The sequence below is a fragment of the Oncorhynchus masou genome, chromosome 27 (genome assembly GCF_036934945.1).
Source record: "Oncorhynchus masou masou isolate Uvic2021 chromosome 27, UVic_Omas_1.1, whole genome shotgun sequence".
In the NCBI taxonomy this organism is placed as follows: domain Eukaryota; kingdom Metazoa; phylum Chordata; class Actinopteri; order Salmoniformes; family Salmonidae; genus Oncorhynchus; species Oncorhynchus masou.
The window spans coordinates 31,435,292-31,456,847 of record NC_088238.1 but is presented as its reverse complement, the minus strand read 5'-3'; the positions used below and the strand labels follow the sequence as shown (position 1 = coordinate 31,456,847).

Here is a 21,556-nt window from a genome sequence, read left to right as displayed (position 1 = left end):
CAGAATGTCCTTTTTTGGTTATCCTTCAAGGGGCCTCTGAAAGAAAATCCTCTGTCAGGAAAGATCATATGAAATGTTAATCTTGGCGAAAAAGGGGCCGTTTGCTCAAACAAACACTTAGAGACTAGCGTAAAAACTATTTAGAAAGGACTCAAAATATCCTCCATTCTTTTGATACATGTTGGGATTAACCAGGTAATAAAGTGAGACTTTTTACACATTCGTGTATTGCAGGACACTTTTAAAGTTCTTTAAACACCGTTTTTACTCATTCAGTTATGTAAAAGCCTACATTTTTGTGTGATGAATTTGGTTGAGATGTCATTTTTAGCATTCTGGTCCATTGTGACCTTTTTTGTCAACAAATTTTTAGCAAAATTAAGTTGAAAAGCGTATTTTCCAGGTGTTGACATTAGGTGCAATTTAGGTGCTTTAATTAAAGAAGAAAATAAGCATTTTCCGTACATTGAAATCAGGTGCATTTTAGGTGCTAAAATGAAAGGTGAAAATACATATTTTCTGGACATTGAAAATAATTTATATCCAGATGTTCTCAGGGTAAGCACAATAATACTTTTCCAAGCCTTATTATAGGAGAGAGGTGCCAACTGAGTGTAACATAATGTACATAACATAATGTTCATTATTGTTCCCATCCGTCACGTGTACAGTGCATTCAGAAAGTGTTCAGACCCCTTGACTTTTTCCACATTTTGTTACATTACAGCAGAAAATTATTAAATTGTCCCCCCACATATCTACACACAATACCCCATAAAGACAAAGCAAAAACTGTTTTTTAGAAATGTTTGCAAATGTATATATACATACAGTGGGGAGAACAAGTATTTGATACACTGCTTTTACACTGATTTTACACTGATTTTGCAGGTTTTCCTGTGAGAGACGGAATTCCTGTGAGAGACGGAATTTAAAACAAAAATCCAGAAAATCACATTGTATGATTTTTAAGTAATTCATTTGCATTAATGCATGATGCTGCCACCGTAGGGATGATGCCAGGTTTCCTCCAGATATGACGCTTGGCATTCAGGCCAAAGAGTTCAATCTTGATTTCATCAGACCAGAGGATCTTGTTTCTCAAGGTCTGAGAGTCTTAAGGTGCCTTTTTGGCAAACTCAAAGTGGGCTGTCATGTGCCTTTAACTAAGGAGTGGCATTGATCTGGAGTGCTGCAAAGATGGTTGTCCTTATGGAAGGTTCTTTCATCTCTACAGAGGAACTTTGGAGCGCTGTCACAGTGACCATTGGATTCTTGGTAACCCCCCTGAAAAAGGCCCTTCTCCCCAACTGCTCAGTAGAGACTGCCACTGTGTTCTTGAGGACCTTCAAAGCTGCATAAATGTTTTAGTACCCATCCCCAGATCTGTGCCTCAAACAATTCTGTCTCAGAGCTCTATGGACAATTCCTTCGACCTCATGGCTTGGTTTTTGCTCTGACATGCGTTGTCAACAGTGGGACCTTATATAGACAGGTTCCTTTCCAAATCATGTCCAATCAATTGAATATACCTGTACCGGTTGTCGTTGGGAAAAAGAGAGGACCAAGGTGCAGCGTGGTAAGTATTCATTGTAAATTAATAAAGAATGAATACTGAAACCAAAACAATACACGACAAACGAACAGTCCTGAACGGTGCAACAAAACACAGAACAGAAAATAAACACCCACGAAACACAGGTGGAAAAAGGCTACCTAAGTATGATTCTCAATCAGAGACAACTAATGACACCTGCCTCTGATTGAGAACCATACTAGGCCGAACACAGAAACCAACATAGAAAAACAAACATAGACTGCCCACCCAAACTTACGCCCTGACCATACTAAAATAAAGACAAAACAAAGGAACTAAGGTCAGAATGTGACAAAACCACAGGTGGATTACACTCAAGTTGTGGAAACATCTCAAGGATGATCAATCGAAACAGGATGCACCTGAGTCGAATTTCGAGTTACATAGCAAAGGGTCTGAATACTTATGTAAATAAGCTATTTCTGTTTATGATTTTTAATAAATGTGCAAACATTTCTAAAAGTATAGTGTGTTGATTGCTGAAGATTTTAAAAATATATATTTTTTAGAATAAGGCTTTAACGTACTGTAACAAAATGTGGAGGAAGTCAAGTGGTCTGATCACTTTCCAAATGCCCTGTACTTATGTTCACTTTTCAAAAGCATTAAACTGGCAGTGATGCTCTTCACAATAATATAACCTACTAAATAAACCAACAGAACACTTAAAATCAAATAAAATGTTATTGGTCACATACACATGGTTAGCAGATGTTATTGCAAGTGTAGCAAAATTCTTGTGCTTCTAGTTCCGACAGTGCAGCAAGTCATCTAACAATTCCACAACAACCACCTAATACACACAATCTAAGTAAAGGAATGAAATAAGAATATATACATATAAATATATGGATGAGCAATGACCGAGTGACATAGGCAAGATGCAATAGATGGTATAAAATACAATATATACATATGAGACGAGTAATGCAAGATATGTAAACGTTATTAAAGTGCCATTATTAGTGACGAGTGATCCATTTATTAAAGTGGCCAATGATTTCAAGTCTGAATGTAGGCAGCAGCCTCATTGTGTCAGTGAAGGCCGTTTAACAGTCTGATGGCCTTGAGATGGAAGCAATCTTTCAGTCTCTCGGTCCCAGCTTTGATACACCTGGACTGACCTCGCCTTCTAGATGGTAACGGGGTAAGTGGCTCCGATGGTTGTTGTCCTTGATGATATTTTTGGCCTTCTTGTGACATCGGGAGCTGTAGGTGTCCTGGAGGGCAGGTAGTTTGCTCCCGGTAATGCGTTGTGCCGACCGCACCACCCTCTGGAAAGCCCTAAGGTTAGGGGCGGTGATGCAGCCTGACAGGATGCTCTCAATTGTGCATCTGCAAAAGTTTGTGAGGGTGAAAAGCCAAATTTCTTAAGCCTCCTGAGGTTGATGAGGTGCTGTTGCACCTTCTCCACCACACTATCTGTGTGGGTGAACCATTTCAGTTTGTCCGTCATGTGTATGCAGAGGAACTTAAAACTTTCCACCTTCTCCACTGCTCTCCCGTTGATGTGGATAGGGGTCTGTTTCCTAAAGTCCACGATCCTCTCCTTTGTTTTGTTGGCGTTGAGTGAGAGGTTGTTTTCCTGACACCACACTCCGATTGCCCTCACCTCCTCTGTATAGACTGTCTCGTTGTTGTTGGTTATCAAGCCTACTACTGTTGTGTTGTCTGCAAACTTGATGATTGAGTTGGAAGTATGCATGGCCATGCAGTCATGGGTGAACAAGAAGTACAGGAGGGGGCTGAGCATGCACCCTTGTGGGGCCCCAATGTTAAGGATTAGTGAAGTGGAGATGTTGTTTCCTATCTTCACCAACTGAGGGCGGCCCATCAGGAAGTCCAAGACCCAATTGCACAGTGCGGGGTTGAGACCCAAGGCCTCAAGCTTAATGATGAGTTTGGAGGGTACTATGATCCCTGACTAGTCTCACAAAGCACTTCAGGATGACAGAAGTGAGTGCTATGGAGCACTAGTCATTTAGTTCAGTTACCTTTGCCTTCTTGGCTTCTTGAAGCATGTGGGGACAGCAGACTGGGATAGGGAGAGATTTAATATGTCCGTAAACTTACCAGCCAGCTGGTCTGCGCATGCTTAGAGGACGTGGCTGGGGATGCCGTCTGAGCCTGCAGCCTTGCGATGGTTAACACGTTTAAATGTCTTACTCACGTTGTCCACGGAGAAGGAGAGCCCACAGTTCTTGGTAGCGGGCCGTGTCGGTGGCCCTGTATTATCCTCAAAGCGGGCAAAGAAGATGTTTAATTTGTCTGGAAGCAAGATGTCGGTGTCCGTGACATGGCTGGTTTTGTTTTTGTAGTCCGTGACTGTGTGTAGTCCCTGCCACATACGTCTCGTGTCGTGTCCACTTTGTTTCTAAACTGACATTTTGCTTGTTTGATTGCCTTGCGGAGGACATACCTACACTGTTTCTATTCAGCCATATTCCCAGTCAACTTTCTATGGTTAAATGCGATGGTTTGTGCTTTCAGTTTTGCGCGAATGCCGCCATCTATCCACGATTTCTGGTTAGGGTAGGTTTTAATAGTCACAGTGGGAACAACATCTCCTATGCACTTCCTTATAAACACTCACCGAATCAGCATATAAATCATTATTATTCTCGGAGACATCCAGAACATGTCCCAGTCTGCGTCATCAAAACAATCTTGAAGAGTGGATTGTGATTGGTCATACCAGCGTTGAATAGTCCTTGTCATGGGTACATCCTTTTTGAGTTTCTGTCTGTAGGAAGGGAGGAGCAAAATGGAGTCGTGGTCAGGTTTGTTGAAGGGAGGGCGGAGAAGGGCCTTGTATGCATTACGGAGGTTAGAGTAGCAGTAATCCAGACTTTTGCCAGCATGCGTGCTACAATCAATATGCTGATAGAATTTAGATAGCCTTGTTCTCAAGTTTGCTTTGTTAAAATCCCCAGCTACAATAAAGGCAGTCTCAGGATATATGGTTTCCAGTTTGCATAGAGTCCAGTTGAAGTTCCTTGAGGGCCGTTGTTGTATCGGCGTGAGGGGGGATATACATGGCTGTGACAATAACCGATGAGAATTCTCTTGGGAGATAATACGGTCGGCATTTGATTGTGAAGAATTTTATGTCAGGTGAAAAACAGGACTTGAGTTCCTGTATGTTGTTACAATTGCACCATGAGTCGTTCATCATGAAACATACACCCCCACCCTTCTTCTTCCCGGATTGATGTTTATTTCTGTCGACGCGACGCACAAAGAATCCCGGTGGCTCTACAAATTCTGACAGCATATCCCGAGAGAGCCATGTGTCCGTAAACAGAGTATGTTACAATCCCTGATGTCTCTCTGCAAAGCAACCCTTGTCCTAATTTCGCCTACCTTGTTATCTAGAGACTGGACATAAGCGAGTAATATACTCGGAAGCAGTGGGTGGTGTGCGCGCCTCCGAAGTCTGACCAGAATGCCGTCCCGTCTACCTCTTCTACGGCAACGTTGTTTTGGGTCAACCTCTGGATTCAGTTCCAATGCCCTGGGTGGTTCGGACAAAGTATCCGCCTCAGGTAAGTCGTATTCCTGGTCGTAGTGCTGGTAAGTTGACATCGCTCTGATATCCAATAGTTCTTCCAGGCTGTATGTAATAACACTTAAGATTTTCTGGGCTAACAATGTAATACATAATACATATAAAAACAAAATACTGCAAAGTTTCCTGAGGACTAGAAGCTGGCGCCATTCTACAATAACATTGTCAGTAACGGTTACAGAATATTATTTTGTCTTGCTATGACTGTGATATGTTGTTGTTCATCTACCTTAGTCGAATGCACGGACTAAGTCAGTGTGGATAAGAGTCTTCAGACTGACCAAAATGTAAATGTAAAAACAAACAATTTCAAGCATGCTGAGAATTATTGTGATGAGTCCCGCCTCCAAACACGTACACATTTGGTCATTGCAGATCAGGGCCATTAGTAATCAAGCGTCTCAGAATTACTCCTAGGTTATTGAGATAAAAGTATGACTGTGACCTAATTTACTCACCGCTCAGAGTATGACATAAAAGGTAGTTATCAAGCGTCTCTTTCCTACTTTCAGCGATGAGTTGATCTCAGAACGTTTTTAAGTCATGAGAAGAGCCGTGTGAAAGTGTGATGACGTTTTGTAGTTTTTCAAGTAGAAAAAGGGCACACTGAGCAGATTACACATTTCCGAAAACAAGATTGATATGTTTAAGCAACATTAATATCAAACCAATTACAGGCCTATCAACATAGCGTTATGATGTTTGTTTTGTAGGCTATTCGATGTCTTGTTTGTGTTGTCATATTAAAATGTACTCGTCATAAAATATAATTATAATGGTGTTGGCCAATTGTAAAAAGTTGAGTAAAGTTGCTACGTCATGCACACTGTAAAGTATACTATTTTGCTGTCTTATGGGTAATTCTCTGCATTCAGGAGGTGGCCCTCCACCTAAACCCCTCAGTGCCATAGCTGAATGTGTGTTTAACTATCTGTGTCGCTCAAATGTGACCAGCTTGTGCATTGGAGAGGGCCAAGCTGGTGCGCTTTTGAGGGTCAACAAGCAGGACAATAAGTAGGATTTAAGCTTACTGTTCAATTTCAAACACTTTTGATTCACATTATATTTTGCTTAACAAACTATTTTAATTGGCCATAAGTATGCCAAATGGAAAACAATAATTATCTTGTTGCAGCGCATCTCTCGCTCCAGCTTCTGACACAGCGTCTGAGGGGCCCTACATCTCGCTGTTGCTGCAGGACACCCATCCACTGTCACGCCCTGACCATAGAGAGCCCTTGGTTCTCTATGGTGTTGTAGGTCAGGGTGTGACTAGGGGGTGTTCTAGTCTTTTCCTTTTTATGTTGGTGCTCTTAGTATGGTTCCCAATTAGAGGCAGCTGATGTTCGTTGTGTCAGGATTTGGCCAGGGATGTTCCGGGTTTTGGTCACTAGATGCCCCCATTGTGCTTTTTGACCTTATGTTTTTTCCCTTGTTCCCCATTATTATTTGCACCTGTGCCTCGTTTTCCCCTGATTGTATTTAAACCCTTAGTTTCCCTCAGTTCTGTGCTCTGTGTTTGTATGTTAGCACCCAGCCCTAGTGTTCTGTGTATTCTTGTCGATTCCGGTGGATGCTCTTGTGGAATTCTGTTTTTGTTTTTGAGTATCTCTTGAGGCTTTTTTGTGCTATTCCTACCACCTTTTGGATTTGCCATTTTTGTATTGAAGGACTGCTCCTTTTTACTTTATTAAATACACCGTCTTAAGTACTGCTGTGTCTGCCTCATCTTCTGGGTTCTGCTGACTATTCGTGGCTCAGTTGGTTAAGTGACTGTTTCTCACTCCGGAGACCCAGGTTCGTAACTGGGTCCTGACACGTTGTCTCTAATTGGGGATCATACTTAAGGTGTCCCTGTTCCCACCTGGTTTGTTCCACCACGTAAGTAACGGTTCGTTGTTTGTTTATTGTTTTGTTAAGTTTCACTGCAAATAAAAGATGTGGAACTCTAATCACGCTGTGCCTTGGTCTGTCCATTTTCACAAGCGTGACATCCACCCGGAAGTTCTGGTTCCAACAAACCACGAGAAGGACATTGCTCAGCTGGAACGGGAGAAGAGACAATTAAAAATAAAGGTTTTGCACTTGCAGGAAGAATATTACTCTCTTACAATAAAAATAAATAATAATATGGTGTGTTTATTTGTTCACAGTAATCTAGCCTACACTTAAATGTTAGCCCACTATGGCATGTCTGTATTGTGCTTTCCAACTCCTAAGGTTAAAGTTAAGCTGTAGCTAGATATTGTGTTTTGCAAGACCATTCTCCTGTGCTGTAAATACACCCTGAGATACGACTACTTTTATGTCACAGGAATGTTGATAACATGCTCTTACTCCTATGTGTAAAAGTACTGTAGAACCATACTCTGGGGCCATTTCCTACTCTGAGACGCTTGATATCTACGGGCTCAGATCGCAATCTGAACTAATATTAAATGTTAGTGGGTTGGTAAGGAGCCACCACCCCATAATAAAACAATAGAGCCAGTGTTCTGCAAATTACTAGGAAATAGCAGAAGGGCATCTCTGCTCTTTTGTTCTCTTCTTAAAACAATGATATTATAGACAAAGGCTGCATTTAAGCAAATGAGGCCATTGAACCAGAAAAATACACATGCATAGTAGTTCTCTATTGCACATGTTAAGTCATAATCCGTACACTTATGGTAGAAGCAATATGTTGTGAGAGTGTGTGTGTGTGTGTGTGTGCCACTTTATGTGTGGACAAAGCGTTCATTAGATTTTGTCACGTTCTGTATAAACAGAATTCCAATCAACATCGCTTACATCAGATAAATCCAACAAACACAAAATATGAAATGTTTGTTTGCTCTGAGTAAATCGAGATAAAGTCCTAGGTATTTAACGTCAAGGTAGATAATTCAGACCGGCACATTTCCCCTTCTCCTTTACTCACAAATCCCCAGGCCCACAAATCACTAACCTTAACTATTCTCATGTAAAACCACTCTCATGCATAATTTGATTGCTTAAAATATCATGTTTATAGTTTTTATAATAACCTGGAGCTCTGCAGGCTGTTGTTGTTCACTCCATAATTAAATCATGATCTCAGGTGTTTACCTCAGCAATACACTGTGGTTTATGCTATGCCATATCAAATCAAATGAAATTTTATTCGTCACATTCTTCATAAACAACAGGTGTAGACTAAAAGTTTAATGCTTACGGGCCTTTCCCAACAATGCAGAAAGAAAGAAAATAGAGAAATAATAGAAAAGTAAAACACATAATAATGAAAGTAATGAGTAACGATACCTTGGCTATATACAAGGGGTACCAGTACTGAGTGGATGTGCAGGGGTACTAGATATGTACATACAACTAGGAATAAAGTTACAGATAGTAAACAGTAGCAGCAGCCTATGTGATGATTCAAAAATGTTTGTACAAAAAGGGGTCAATGCAGATAGTCTGGGTAGCTATTTAGTTAACTATTTAACTAACTATTTAGCAGTTTTATGGCTTGGGGGTAGAAGCTGTTCAGGGTCCTGTTGGTTCCCGGCAAGCGGTGCATCCGTACCGCTTGCCGTGTGGTAGCAGAGAGAACAGTCTATGACTTGGGTGGCTGGAGATGTTTTTTTGTTTCTTTTGTGTGTGTTTTTTTTTTGTTAAATTTTACCCCTTTTTCTCCCCAATTTCGTGGTATCCAATCGTTAGTAGCTACTATCTTGTCTCATCGCTACAACTCCCGTACGGGCTCGGGAGAGACGAAGGTTGAAAGTCATGCGTCCTCCGTTACACAACCCAACCAAGCCGCACTGCTTCTTAACACAGCGCGCATCCAACCCGGAAGCCAGCCACACCAATGTGTTGGAGGAAACACTGTGCACCTGGCAACCTTGGTTAGCGTGCACTGCTTCCGGCCCGCCACAGGAGTCGCTGATGCGCGATGAGACAAGGATATCCCTACCGGCCAAACCCGACGCTGGGCCAATTGTGCGTCACCCCACGGACCTTCCGGTCGCGGCCTGTTACGACAGAGCCTGGGTGCAAACCCAGAGTCTCTGGTGGCACAGCTGGCGCTGCAGTACAGCGCCCTTAACCACAGGCCGTGGCTGGAGATTTTGACCATTTTTAGGGCCTTCCTCTAACACCGCCTGGTACAGAGGTCCTGGATGGCAGGAGCTAGATCCCATTGAAACATACCCCTTCCTTTCTAGGAAATACATATCCAATGGCAGCTTCCCAATTAGTAGACAAATCAACAACAATCTGATGGAGAGGGTAAAAAGCTTCAAGTCCTTCGGCGTGCACATCACTGACAACCTGAAATGGTCCATCCAGACAGACAGTGTGGTGAAGAAGGCGCAACAGCCCTCTTCAACCTCAGGATGCTGAAGAAATTTGGCTTGGCCCCTGACATGGTGTCTACACCTGGCACGCGAGTGTATCCGTGTGCTTTATCGCACGCATGTTGATTTTGTCCATCCACACCAGAAGCGATCAGGACATGCAGGTTGAAATATGAAAACGAACTCTGAGCCAAATATATTAATTTGGGGACAGGTTGAAACACATATGAAACATGGATATTTAGCTATCTAGCTTGCTTTTGCTAGCCAATTTGTCCTGAGATATCAACATTGGGTTGTTATTTTACCTGAAATGTGTAAGGTATTTTTTTGCTGGATCTTTGGATCTTTGTAATATCAACCCATTTTGAGTCACACAAAATCATGTGTTTTCTACTCCAAAATTGTATACACAAGTGGAAACCTAGATAGTTTCTAGTAATTTCTCCAAGTTCAGTCTTCTTCTTCTGTGGATTTTATATGGCGTTGGCAAACAACTTTAAGTTCCATTACAGCAATCAACTGGACTGGAGTGTGGACCTTGTTCATCTTTCAATCACCCATGTGGGTATATGCTCCTAAAAACCAATGAGGAGGTGAGAGACTGTTAAATATCCGACTGTCAAGACTGTTAAATAGTCACCACTAGCCGGCCTCCCACCCAGTTACTCTACCCTGCACCTTAGAGACTGCTGCCCTATGTACATAGTAATTGAACACTGGTCACTTTAATAATGTTTACATACTGTTTTCCCCACTTCATATGTAAATACTGTATTCTCGTCAAGGCTCATCCTATACAACTACAGTACTGCTGTACACACCTTTCCTATTCATATACTGTCCAAACTGTCTGTACACACCATCATACAGTGCCTTCAGAAAGTATTTACACCCCTTGACTTTTTCCACATTTTGTTGTTACAGCCTGAATTTAAACATGGATTAAATTGAGGTGTTGTTACTGGCCTACACACAATACCCCATAATATCAAAGTGAAATTATGTTTTTAGAAATCTTTACAAATTAATTAAAAATGAAAAACTGAAATGTCTTGAGTCAATAAGAATTCAACCCATTTGTTATGGCAAGCCTAAATAAGTTCAAGAGTATACATTTGCTTAACAAGTCAAATAAGTTGCATAGACTCACTCTGTGTGCAATAGTAGTGTTAAACATGATTTTTGAATGACTACCTCATCTCTGTACACCACACATGCAATTATCTGTAAGATCCCTAAGTCGAGCAGTGAATTTCAAACACAGATTCAACCACAATGACCAGGGAGGATTTTCAAATGCCTCGCAAAGAAGGGCACCTATTGATATTAAAAAAAGCAGAGATTGAATATACCTTTGAACATGGTGAAGTTATTAATTACACTTTGGATGATGTATCAGTACACCAAGTCACTACAAAGATACAGGTCACCCTCCTAACTCAGTTGCCAGAGAGGAAGGAAAATGCTCAGGGATTTCACCATGAGGCCAACAGGGAAGTTAAAACAGTTACAGAGTTTAATGGCTGTGATAGGAGAAAACTGAGAATGGATCAACAACATTGTAGTTACTCCACAATACTAACCTAATTGACAGACTGAAAAGAAGGAAGCGTGTACAGAATAAAAATATTCCAAAACATGCATCCTGTTTGCAACAAGGCACTAAAGTAAAACTGAAAAAAATGTAGCAAAGAAATTATCTGTGCTGAATACAAACTGTTATGTTTGGAGCATCACTGAGTACCAATCTTTATATTTTCAAGCATGGCGGTGGCTGCATCATGTTATGGGTATGCTTGTCATCAGCACCAACTAGGGATATTTTTATGATAAAAATAAACGGAATAGACCTAAGCACAGGCAAAATCCTAGAAGAAACACACTGGGAGATCAATTCACCTGCCAGCAGGACAATAACTAAAAGCACAAGGCCAAATATACACTGGAGTTGCTTACCAAGATGACATTGAGTGGCCTAGTTACAGTTTTGACTTAAATCGTCTTGAAAATCTATGGCAAGACTTGAAAAAGGCTGCCTAGCAATGATCAATAACCAGCTTGAAGAATTTAAAAATAATAATGTGCAAACATTGTACAACTCAGGTGTACAAAGCTCTTAAATACTTACCCAGAAAGACTCACAGCTTTTTTTTTTTTTTTTTTTTTTAATTTAACTTTTATTTAACTAGGCAAGTCAGTTAAGAACAAATTCTTATTTACAATGACGGCCTACCAAAAGGCAAAAGGCCTCCTGCGGGGACGGGGGCCTGGGATTAAAATAAATAAATAAATACAATATAAATATAGGACAAAACACACATCACAACAAGAGAGACAACACAACACTACAGTACATAAAGAGAGATCTAAGACAACAACATAGCAAGGCAGCAACACATGACAACACAGCATGGTAGCTGTAATCACTGCCAAAGGTGATTCTAACGTGTATTGACTCAGGGGGTTGAATTCTTATCTAATAAAGATATATTAGGGGTGGCAGGTAGCCTAGTGGTTAAAGCAAGGTAAAAATCGGTTGTTCTGGCCCTGAGCAAGGCAGTTAACCCACTTGTCCTCCAGTAGGCTGTCATTATAAATAAGAATTGGTTCTTAACTGACTTACCTAGTTAAATAAATAGCCATTTTTTTAAATTGTGTTTTATTTTTTCATATATTTTTTACAAATGTTAGAATTTTCCCTCCATTTTGACATTACAGAATATTTTGTTTAGATCGTTTACAAAAAATGACAAATATATTTTAATCCCAGTTTGTAACACAAAAAAAATTGTAAAAAGTCAAGAGGTGTGAATACTTTCTGAAGACACTGTACATATATGTTAATATTCCAGACTCTGACACCACTCGTTTTAATATTTCTATATTTCTTAATTCATTTCTTACATTTTTGGGTATTTCCGTATATTGTTTTGTATTGTTAGGTATTACTGCGCTGTTGGAGCTAGGAACATGAGCATTTTGCTACACCTGCGATAACATCTGCGAAATATGTGTGTACTCGACCAATGCAATTTCATTTTATTTTATTTGAATTGTGTGTCAGTCTATTAGACAGGTAAAACAAATATAAAAAAAAAACATAATCAGGGAGTTCTCTGGGCACTCTCATGATCACTACGTGTTACGGCACAAACAAACACACAAATCCTGCAGGCAAATGCCACCCATATACAGCATAACCAAGTGTGAGTGTTAAAATGTTACCCTTGCTGAAGCTGACTACAAACCCTCTGTGCTGCTCTGTCAGAAGGAATCATCCTCAATCAGCAGCTGTGTTGACCTCCAGCACCGCGGCAAAGAAAAACAACGTCTAACATCACGGCCGACATCAAAGACAGGGTGGATTAACACGGCTTTGTCCTCCCTGTGTTTGGTCAACCTGAGGATGGATGCTCAGCTGTAGCCACAGTCAAGGCTACACTCCCACAGCTTCTGATCTCAGGGTTGACTCAACATTGACCTTTGATCTTCCTCGGACCATGGGCAAAGAAAGGATTAATCTGAAAACGTCAGCTTCACAGTTTTAGTGAATTGTGGCAAGTGAATCCTAGTAAAAACACAATGCTGTTGTAAATACGCTGCTGTGAAGCTGTTTGACACTAATGAAACATTATGGAAAGGTTGTTACAAAGTTGTAGTGGATTTGGTGTGCTTGGTCTCAACACAAGCACGGCAAGTGACAGCATAGTAGATGAACCAGAAACACCCTGTACTTGAAAAATGTGTCACATTTTCATTCATGAATGAACACTGTCATTGAACCTGAAATTTGAAATGAAACTAAATAACGCAGGACGGCAATTTAACATCCATACATGTGCGTAATCTCCCAAATCCCCCACAGGTCTCGTGAAACCCAAGCCCCTTCTGTGGATACTCATTTTTTTTAAGCTGCATGATGAATTCCTATATGGGACTGAACATATCCCTGCTCCATCCCCCTATGACCTCCTTCCACGGCCAATTTCCACTCTGCATTATATCAAATGATTTATTATGATCAATTACATGTAGCGTGTTACGGGCCTACAGAGAGATTAGAAGGCCTAACTGTGACCCACCTGGCTCAGGTTCCACCTCTTCTACATGTCAAGGTGCACCAGAACACATCCCTGGGGGACACCGCCATCCCCAGCTAGAAGGCTAAAGCACATACAGAGAATCCATCTTACTTACATCTTCAGCTCTATACCTAATGTAAACTTGAGCCTTCATGCCCGAATTGGACAAATTGTGGCAGAGAATATAAAACGTTGAACATGGAATGTGGTTGAATAATGTTACTTGTTCCCATACGCCATACGCCTCAATTGCCAATAAATTAGGGTGTTTTCATTTAGTCCACTTTAAAAGAACCAATCTCAGTCTTCTTTAAAGTGAATTCTGGGGTAAAGAAAAGCAAAATAACTCAGTTCTCTTTGTACTCAAACTGCCCTTGGCTTTTTTATTTTTAACATTTTCCTAGGCAAGTCAGTTACGGTTTGCGTTCACATTGTCCTAAAAAAAGTAACCGGACGGTGGAATTCAAGCGAACCGAACTCAGACCACCTCTCCAGATAGTCTCAAGTTCGGTTCGCTTCAGGGCTCTTTTTGATTGGGTCTGAGTTCCTTTGGAGTGTTCACACTGCACTTTTTTTTTGCGAACTGAGTTCACAAAAACTGGCTGAAAGGGAACAAGTGTGAAAACACCCTTACTTAACTCGTGATGAAATGGCTTACATAATTTGCTGCACACTAAGCAGCACAGCCCGTTACAGTAACTGAGCCATTTCCATTCGGAGCAGGTGGGGAACCATCGCCATGACAAGGAGGAGGCTCCAGAGACGTCTAACGCTGCATTCTGAAATCCCATAGCATAAAGATACTGTCAAGTGTGATGGGCCCTGGCACGTGCCCAACAGCCTATGCTCCATAGGAAGCCTAATAAAACATCCCACTAAGGCAGGAGGTGGACCACTCCTCCACACATCTGCTGAGTTTGTTCTCTCTCAGCATGTGGTTCAGGTCACTACTTTCATTGGGCCTTAAAGAGCATCTCCCTCCAGTGATCGTGCCATGCTGGCTGATGCCCATAAATGGAAGTCTGGGTACTTTCATTGGTTAGTTCTGAAAGAATGACTTCAACAACCTCCCTAGTGGGTAACTCTTGTTTATTGTCATTTAAGGAAATGTCACTAGTCTAATATAGAATACATGCATTTTACAGGGCGACTGTTGAAAGGAAATATTACACTGGCAAGGATTGCCAGACATGGAAGAGAGAGCAATGAACAACATACTTATTTTATAGCAAAGTTGATTTCCCACACTTCAATGTGGCCTAGCCAATTATTGTATCTCACAAGCCTGGCCAAGCTGTCTGTCTATTGATGCAATATGAGCCAGTCTAAGCTTTGCAGGCCACTGCATCCTGAGCAACTGATTTTAATACCAACCCTTTACATGTGCTCAAAGTGGATCTCAAGCCTTGTTCCTCGATTGTTTCAGTCTAAATGACAGTGACATACAGTACAACAACATACAATAAACATTTGAAATCATTCCTGCAGTCCAGTCACAGCAAGGTCACATATAACATCGTGTGGGGTGTTTAATATTACCACGGAGCCCGCATGTGCTTTCATTCAAAACTGGGCCATCTGCTAATCACAAAACATAAAAACAACTTTTTTTAGAGGGAGTATCAGCTACCTGAAGAGTCACATTGTACCGCATTGTAAATACAAACACAATTGATATAGTGTCTCCGTTTCCCACAACACATATGGGATACAGCATGTCAATCGTTTTAGAGCCTCTGTCAGACACTGCCAATGTTTACTCCGACCACGTTTGCCTTGACCATTTCCCTATCAGCACAGGCAAATGTGTCTCATGCCAAAGAGAGCTGTGGAAAGGGCTAGGTCCTTCACCACAGAAAAACTATAACAACCCATCACTGCCACATAAAGACGGATGCATATTTGCAGAAGCGTGCTGCTTGACTTCCCCCACCCTTTGTGCCCTGGTGGCAGGTTACACACCTACGTGTGCCTCGGCACCATCTGTAATGATCTGCAGAGAGGATGCGTTGTTCCCTACTGCTCTTCCCTTCCTCTAGCCAGCTTGTTCTCTGCCAAAACATTGCCTCCCCTCTCCAATACAGTTCTATGGACACTCTTATGACTGGTTTTATAGGCCATTTGTAGCAGCATTTTGGTCGCAGTATGGCACCCATTTTAGAAAGTGCTTATGTTTACGTCTGCTGAATTCAACCAGTTTCGGTCACTTTAATGACTTCGGGGTATAATTCACCTGAACTACACAACTATTCAAATGTCTCCTTACTTTGCAAGTAGTCTTTGGGCCAGGGAAGACTGTGATCATCACGCTAATTGCTGATTTTGGCATTGATAACCAAAGGTCAGAGAGAGTAAGTGATACTTCCAGGTATCATTTGTAAACACAAACCTGCCACAGGTCAACTATTAAATGAAAGGGTAATGTTTTAACACACCCTAGTGGTGATAGGAATTAACTGAAAATGGCAACCTTGTTTAAACAGTCCAACTGCTTGTCAATAGTGTCACCCACAGTCTGAAAGGAGAATTGCTCTTGAAAAGCCAAAACAAGACATTGAGTGGCGTATCCATGTTATAAACAGCATCCACACTGTATGTGTATTTAATATTTGCATGTTGCATTATGACAAAGGTAAACAACATGAAAGACAACTAACTTCATCATATTTCTTTTAATCAGCAATATTGTCAGACACACAGATATTAAACCAAAACAGAATAATTGATGTTTTAATAACAAACTGGAATTGAATATTTACAAAATGAACTAATATGATGAGCATATAACGTTGTTCCACATTGTCTATTTTCTCTTTATAGGAATCTAAATCAAACATGACATCGAAACATAATTATCGAAAGTAGCCGACACTAACTAGTTTTTAATTACATTGATTATATTGATTAGTTCCCACTGTCTAAATAGTTCCCATAGTTCCCACACTTCATACTTTCCTCCAAAAACACACAATCTCACTGCAAAAATATATTTTCATGAAAACCATAAATATGAATGAGTAAACAACCAGGTAATGCAGCCACAGATCTCTACAGAGCCAGTGCATTTGTAACTGTTTTAGCTATTGAAAAGCTTCTTTCTGCCCTCCATTCCAGACATGGACTCCACATTCTTACGCCAGTCACCCGGGTCCACTTTCTGCGAAGAGAATGGACAGTAACCTTTATTTTACCAGGAAGGTCAATTAAGAAAAACATCTTATTTTAACGACGACGGCCTGGTTGCCATGGTCACGTACAGCATGGATGACCAAACACGACTCAGACACGGCAACAAGACCAGTGAATCTCTGTATCATGATCAGTATCATTTGAATCAAACCTTTACCCAAATGTGTTGAATTATTTGGACTAAGTACCCATTGTTACCACATGTTTGTGTAGTTAGTACCCGAGAAAATACAGTACCAGCTGAAACTGCGCTGTAAATTATAACATTACCAGAAGCCATTGCATGAGTTTTTTCATTCTAAACTTCCCAGTCTTACCTCCTCTTCCTTCTTGTCTTTCTTGACTGTCTTCAGGTTGGACTTAAAGTCTGACTTGGAGCTGAGTTTGGCCTCAGTCAGAGCCCCCAGCATAGCGTCGGCAGACTTCTTGACCCTCTTGAGGTTAGGTCGCTTCCCCCCCTTCAGCTCGTTGATCTTTGCATTCAGGTCCGCGAGCTGAGATGTTCACACAGAAAAAAAGAATCACTCTCCTGTACCCTTATCAGCTAAGCATGTTGCCATTTGTGGTCTTGGTATTTCAATGAAAATCAAAATGCTTTTGTTTGAAAAAGAAAGCATTTTGTGGCAGTTTTGGAACTTCTAGAATATTGAAATCACCAAAAGAAGTCCGTATAAAAATTGTTATCTTCAACGAAATACACTTTGAGGCACTTTCATAGATCTCAGGTAACTTCAGGTAACGGTCCTGACTCTGACAGTTACTTGAACTTCTAGAATATTGAAATCACCAAAAGAAGTCAGTATAAAAATAGTTATCTTCAACGAAATACACTTTGAGGCACTTTTATAGATCTCAGGTAACTTCAGGTAACTGTCCTGAGTCTGACAGTGTAAACTCGTTTAATTTACATTACAAAAAGCAAACCTCTTTCTCATTCTTGAGCACTTTTGCTTCGATATCATATCGTGCCTCATCCACCGTGTCACATTTCCTGTGCAGTTCCTTACAGAGCTCCTGTGAAGAAAAGACTCAGTCATCTATAAGCCACCAAGGACTGTTGAAAAAGTACTGTGGGAGGATGCATCAAACAAACTACAAAAGCCACCTCTTTAAAATTCCATTCACTCATCAATGAGACAGGTAGAAGGGCGCTACAATTTTTTGTTGTTGTCATGTCTAAACAAAAAAGGAGATGCTGTTCTTTACCAACAGCACGCCAGGGAATAAATCCTGACAACGTAAGCTTGGAAGGCTACTATCTGAGCCCCAAAGAGCACCTTATTCCCTACTACCTTTGACCAGAGCCAGAGATGGGCATGTAGACTATCTTGCTACAATTAAAAAATACTCTAAAGACCAATGTATCAAAATAAAAGAGCAAATACTTCTGCAAATTATTGTATTTAATCAAACTACAGTTATTTTAGGTATTTTCAAAATACATTTGCAAGTACACGCCTCCACTACAACAACATTCTGTAATGGAAACAAAAAAACAACATTTTACTTGCTATGGTTGTGATATTTGGGCTGACCAACCACTGCTCCCGCACATTGGCTAACCGGGTCTACCTGCAGTGTGTCCCGCCACCCACCACCCGCCAACCCCTCTTTTACGCTACTGCTACTTTCTGTTCATCATATATGCGTAGTCACTTTAACCATATCTACATGTACATACTACCTCAATCAGCCTGACTAACCGGTGTCTGTATGTAGCCTCGCTACTTTTATAGCCTCGCTACTGTAAATAGCCTGTCTTTTTACTGTTGTTTTATTTCTTTACTTACCTATTGTTCACCTAATACCTTTTTTGCACTATTGGTTAGAGCCTGTAATTAAGCATTTCCATGTAAGGTCGGCGCACGTGACAAATACACTTTGATTTGATTTGATATTTGGTTATCTACTTTAGTTGAATGCACTGACTATAAGTTACTTTGGAGAAGAGTGTCTGCTAAATGAGCAAAATGTAAATGTTTATGTAAAAAGAAACAATTGCAAAGCACACTGGGTATTCATTTTGGCCTTGTTTCATGGGGAGGAGAGCATTAGAATAATTCCCTGCAAGTGTTCATTTTTTACATTTACATATTGGTCATTTACCAGACACTTTTATCACACCATAGTGCCAGCAGACTTCTGATACCAATACAGGGTGAAAGGGGGCCAACAAATTGTGAACCGCTATAAAACAAATGGTATAGAAAAGTATTTTGTATTTTACAAAATAAAAATACAGATCTCAAAAGTACTGTATCTTGTTACAAAATACATTGAATTGTAGTTCAGGACAGTGAAATACAAATTGAAATACATATTTCAAAAACATGTAACAGAAATACTGCTCATCTGTGTCCAGAGCCATATACACTCTGGACTATAGAAGTGCAATATATAGGTACTTGAATGCTGGCCCGTGGCGTTATGTAAGTGTACCTGAAGCTCTTGCACAGATAGGCCAGAGAGTTTCAGCGGTGGTACTCTCTCGCTCAAGGTGCTCTCCCTCTCTGTCACCTTGTTGCTTTGCTCCTGGACCAGCAAGACCCCAGCTTTCTTCAGTAGCTTTTGCTGTAAGGGAACATGACTGAACAACTTAATGATAACACAGTACAATTCATAGTTTAAATGATGTACCAAATAGTCTGTTTTCAAATGTTTTTGAACTTGTATTTATTATTGCAATCAGTTTTGGCAAACATGATTTTCTAGGCACTTGTATGTTGTTGTTGTTGTTGTGTGTGTACAGATGTAGGATCTTAATTTGATAATTCTTTGGTGCTGAGAATTTTGAGATTTATAGTTATATTAACAGTATTGCACTTTTCATCTATCCTACTTTTGGCAAGGTAATAGCCTAACCACCTATCAAGCAACATTATTGACTAAAGCAGGGGTGTCAAACTCATTTTGCTCGCATTCGGTCTTCAATGAGGTCTGGGGCGGCTGCACTGAAAATGTGTTATATTTTCTCACCGTCAAAATGTGCAACAAAAATGGTCCTCTATTCATAGTTTTTATATGGGATTTGTCCCACCCCCCCCCAAAAAAATCATATTTCCATGACATAGACTGACCAGGTGAATCCAGATTAAAGCTATGATCCTTTATTGATGTCACTTCCATCAGTGTAGATGAAGGGGAGACGACAGGTTAAATCAGGATTTTTAAGCGTTGAGACACTTGAGACGTGGATTGTGAATTTGTGCCATTCAGAGGGTGAATGGGCAAGACACATATTTAAGTGCCTTTGAATGGGGTATGGTAGTATGTGCCAGGTTTGAGTGTGTCAAGAAATGCAACGCTGCAGGGTTTTTCACGCTTAACAGTTTCTTGTGTGTATAAATAACGGTCCACCACCCAAAGGACATCCAGCCAACTGTGGGAAGCATTGGAGTTAACATGGGCCAGCATCCTTGTGGAACACTTTTGACACCTTGTGGAGTCCATGCCCCGATGAGTTGAGGCTGTTTTGTTTTTTATGCTCAGTGTATACAATATACACTACCGTTCAAAAGTTTGGGGTCACTTGGAAATGTCCTTATTTTTGAAAGAAAATCACATTTTTTAGTCCATTAAAATAACATAAAATTGATCAGAAATACATTGTAGACATTGTTAATGTTGTAAATGGCTATTGTAGCTGGAAAAGGCAGATTTGTTTTTAGCCTTTAATCAAACCCACAAATGATGAAGCTCCAGATACTCAACTAGTCTAAAGAAGGCCAGTTTTATTGCTTTTTTAATCAGGACAACAGTTTATAGCTGTGCTAGCATAATTGCAATAGGGTTTTCTAATGATCAATGAGCCTTTTAAAATGATCAATTTGGATTAGCTAACACAATGTGCCATTGGAACACATGATTGCGGATAATTGGCCTCTGTACGCCTATGTAGATATTCCATTAAAAATCAGCCATTTCCAGCTACAATACTCATTTACAACATTAACCATATCTACAATGTCTACAATGTATTTCGGATCAATTTGATGTTATTTTAAATGGACAAAAAAATGAGCTTTTCTTTCAAAAAACAAGGAACTTTCCAAGTGACGCCAAACTTTTGAATGGTAGCGTATATATTTTTGTACACAAACCGCTCGCAGGCCGGTTTGGACACCCTTTTGGGCCAGATCCAGATGGTTTGCTGTGACAATATGCTGTAGGTCAAATTAAGATCCTACATCTGACCATGTGTACTAGGCATATGCAGCCTGCTAAACATACATATGCTCTCAGTACTATGAATACATTTTCTTGTTCACGTCCATACAGAAGAAAACTCCCATCAGACCGACCTACCTTCAGCAGTAACCTGCGGGTTGCTGAGTACTTTGTCTTTTTCTGAAAGAGAGAGATGAGACATACAAAGTATATTATAGGCTCATTACAGTCACTAATCATGTTAGCACATCTTCATATGTAGGTAGGCTTATTCATTACAGTCACTGATGATGTTAGCCTATAGTCATATGTGGTCTCTATTACAACGGAGCTACAGAGCATACAACCGCCTGTCTCTATTGATTAGGATGAGCTGTGGTTCCTAATGTAATAGAATGTTATGCTCCGCCACCAAATCACCAGCCTTCATTGAAGCACAGTCTCAGAGAGCAAGGGGCTTATTTCTACTCTGTATGTGGCTCGGTATTGATACCAAATGAATCCTTCCGTGTTGATACTGCTACGGTGGCCTTGGGATCATTTGGATGATTATCAGTTAGCCTGAGACAAATGGCCTTGCGACACGACAATTACTCAGTAATTGCTGATAGATTATAATGTCTAACATGTT

The 21,556-nt window shown here is 40.5% G+C and overlaps 1 protein-coding gene across 1 annotated transcript; it reads right to left on the bottom strand.

Moving 5' to 3' along the window:
- Positions 1–16,298: 16,298 nt before the first annotated feature.
- Positions 16,299–21,165, bottom strand: LOC135515437 (troponin I, slow skeletal muscle-like). The gene is made up of 5 exons (XM_064939103.1): positions 21,064–21,165; positions 19,198–19,329; positions 17,683–17,772; positions 17,076–17,252; positions 16,299–16,726 (listed from the first exon to the last, which is right to left on the bottom strand). Exons 1-5 carry the CDS (start codon positions 21,163–21,165, stop codon positions 16,646–16,648), a joined length of 582 nt encoding a protein of 193 aa, XP_064795175.1. The 3' UTR covers positions 16,299–16,645.
- Positions 21,166–21,556: the final 391 nt, after the last annotated feature.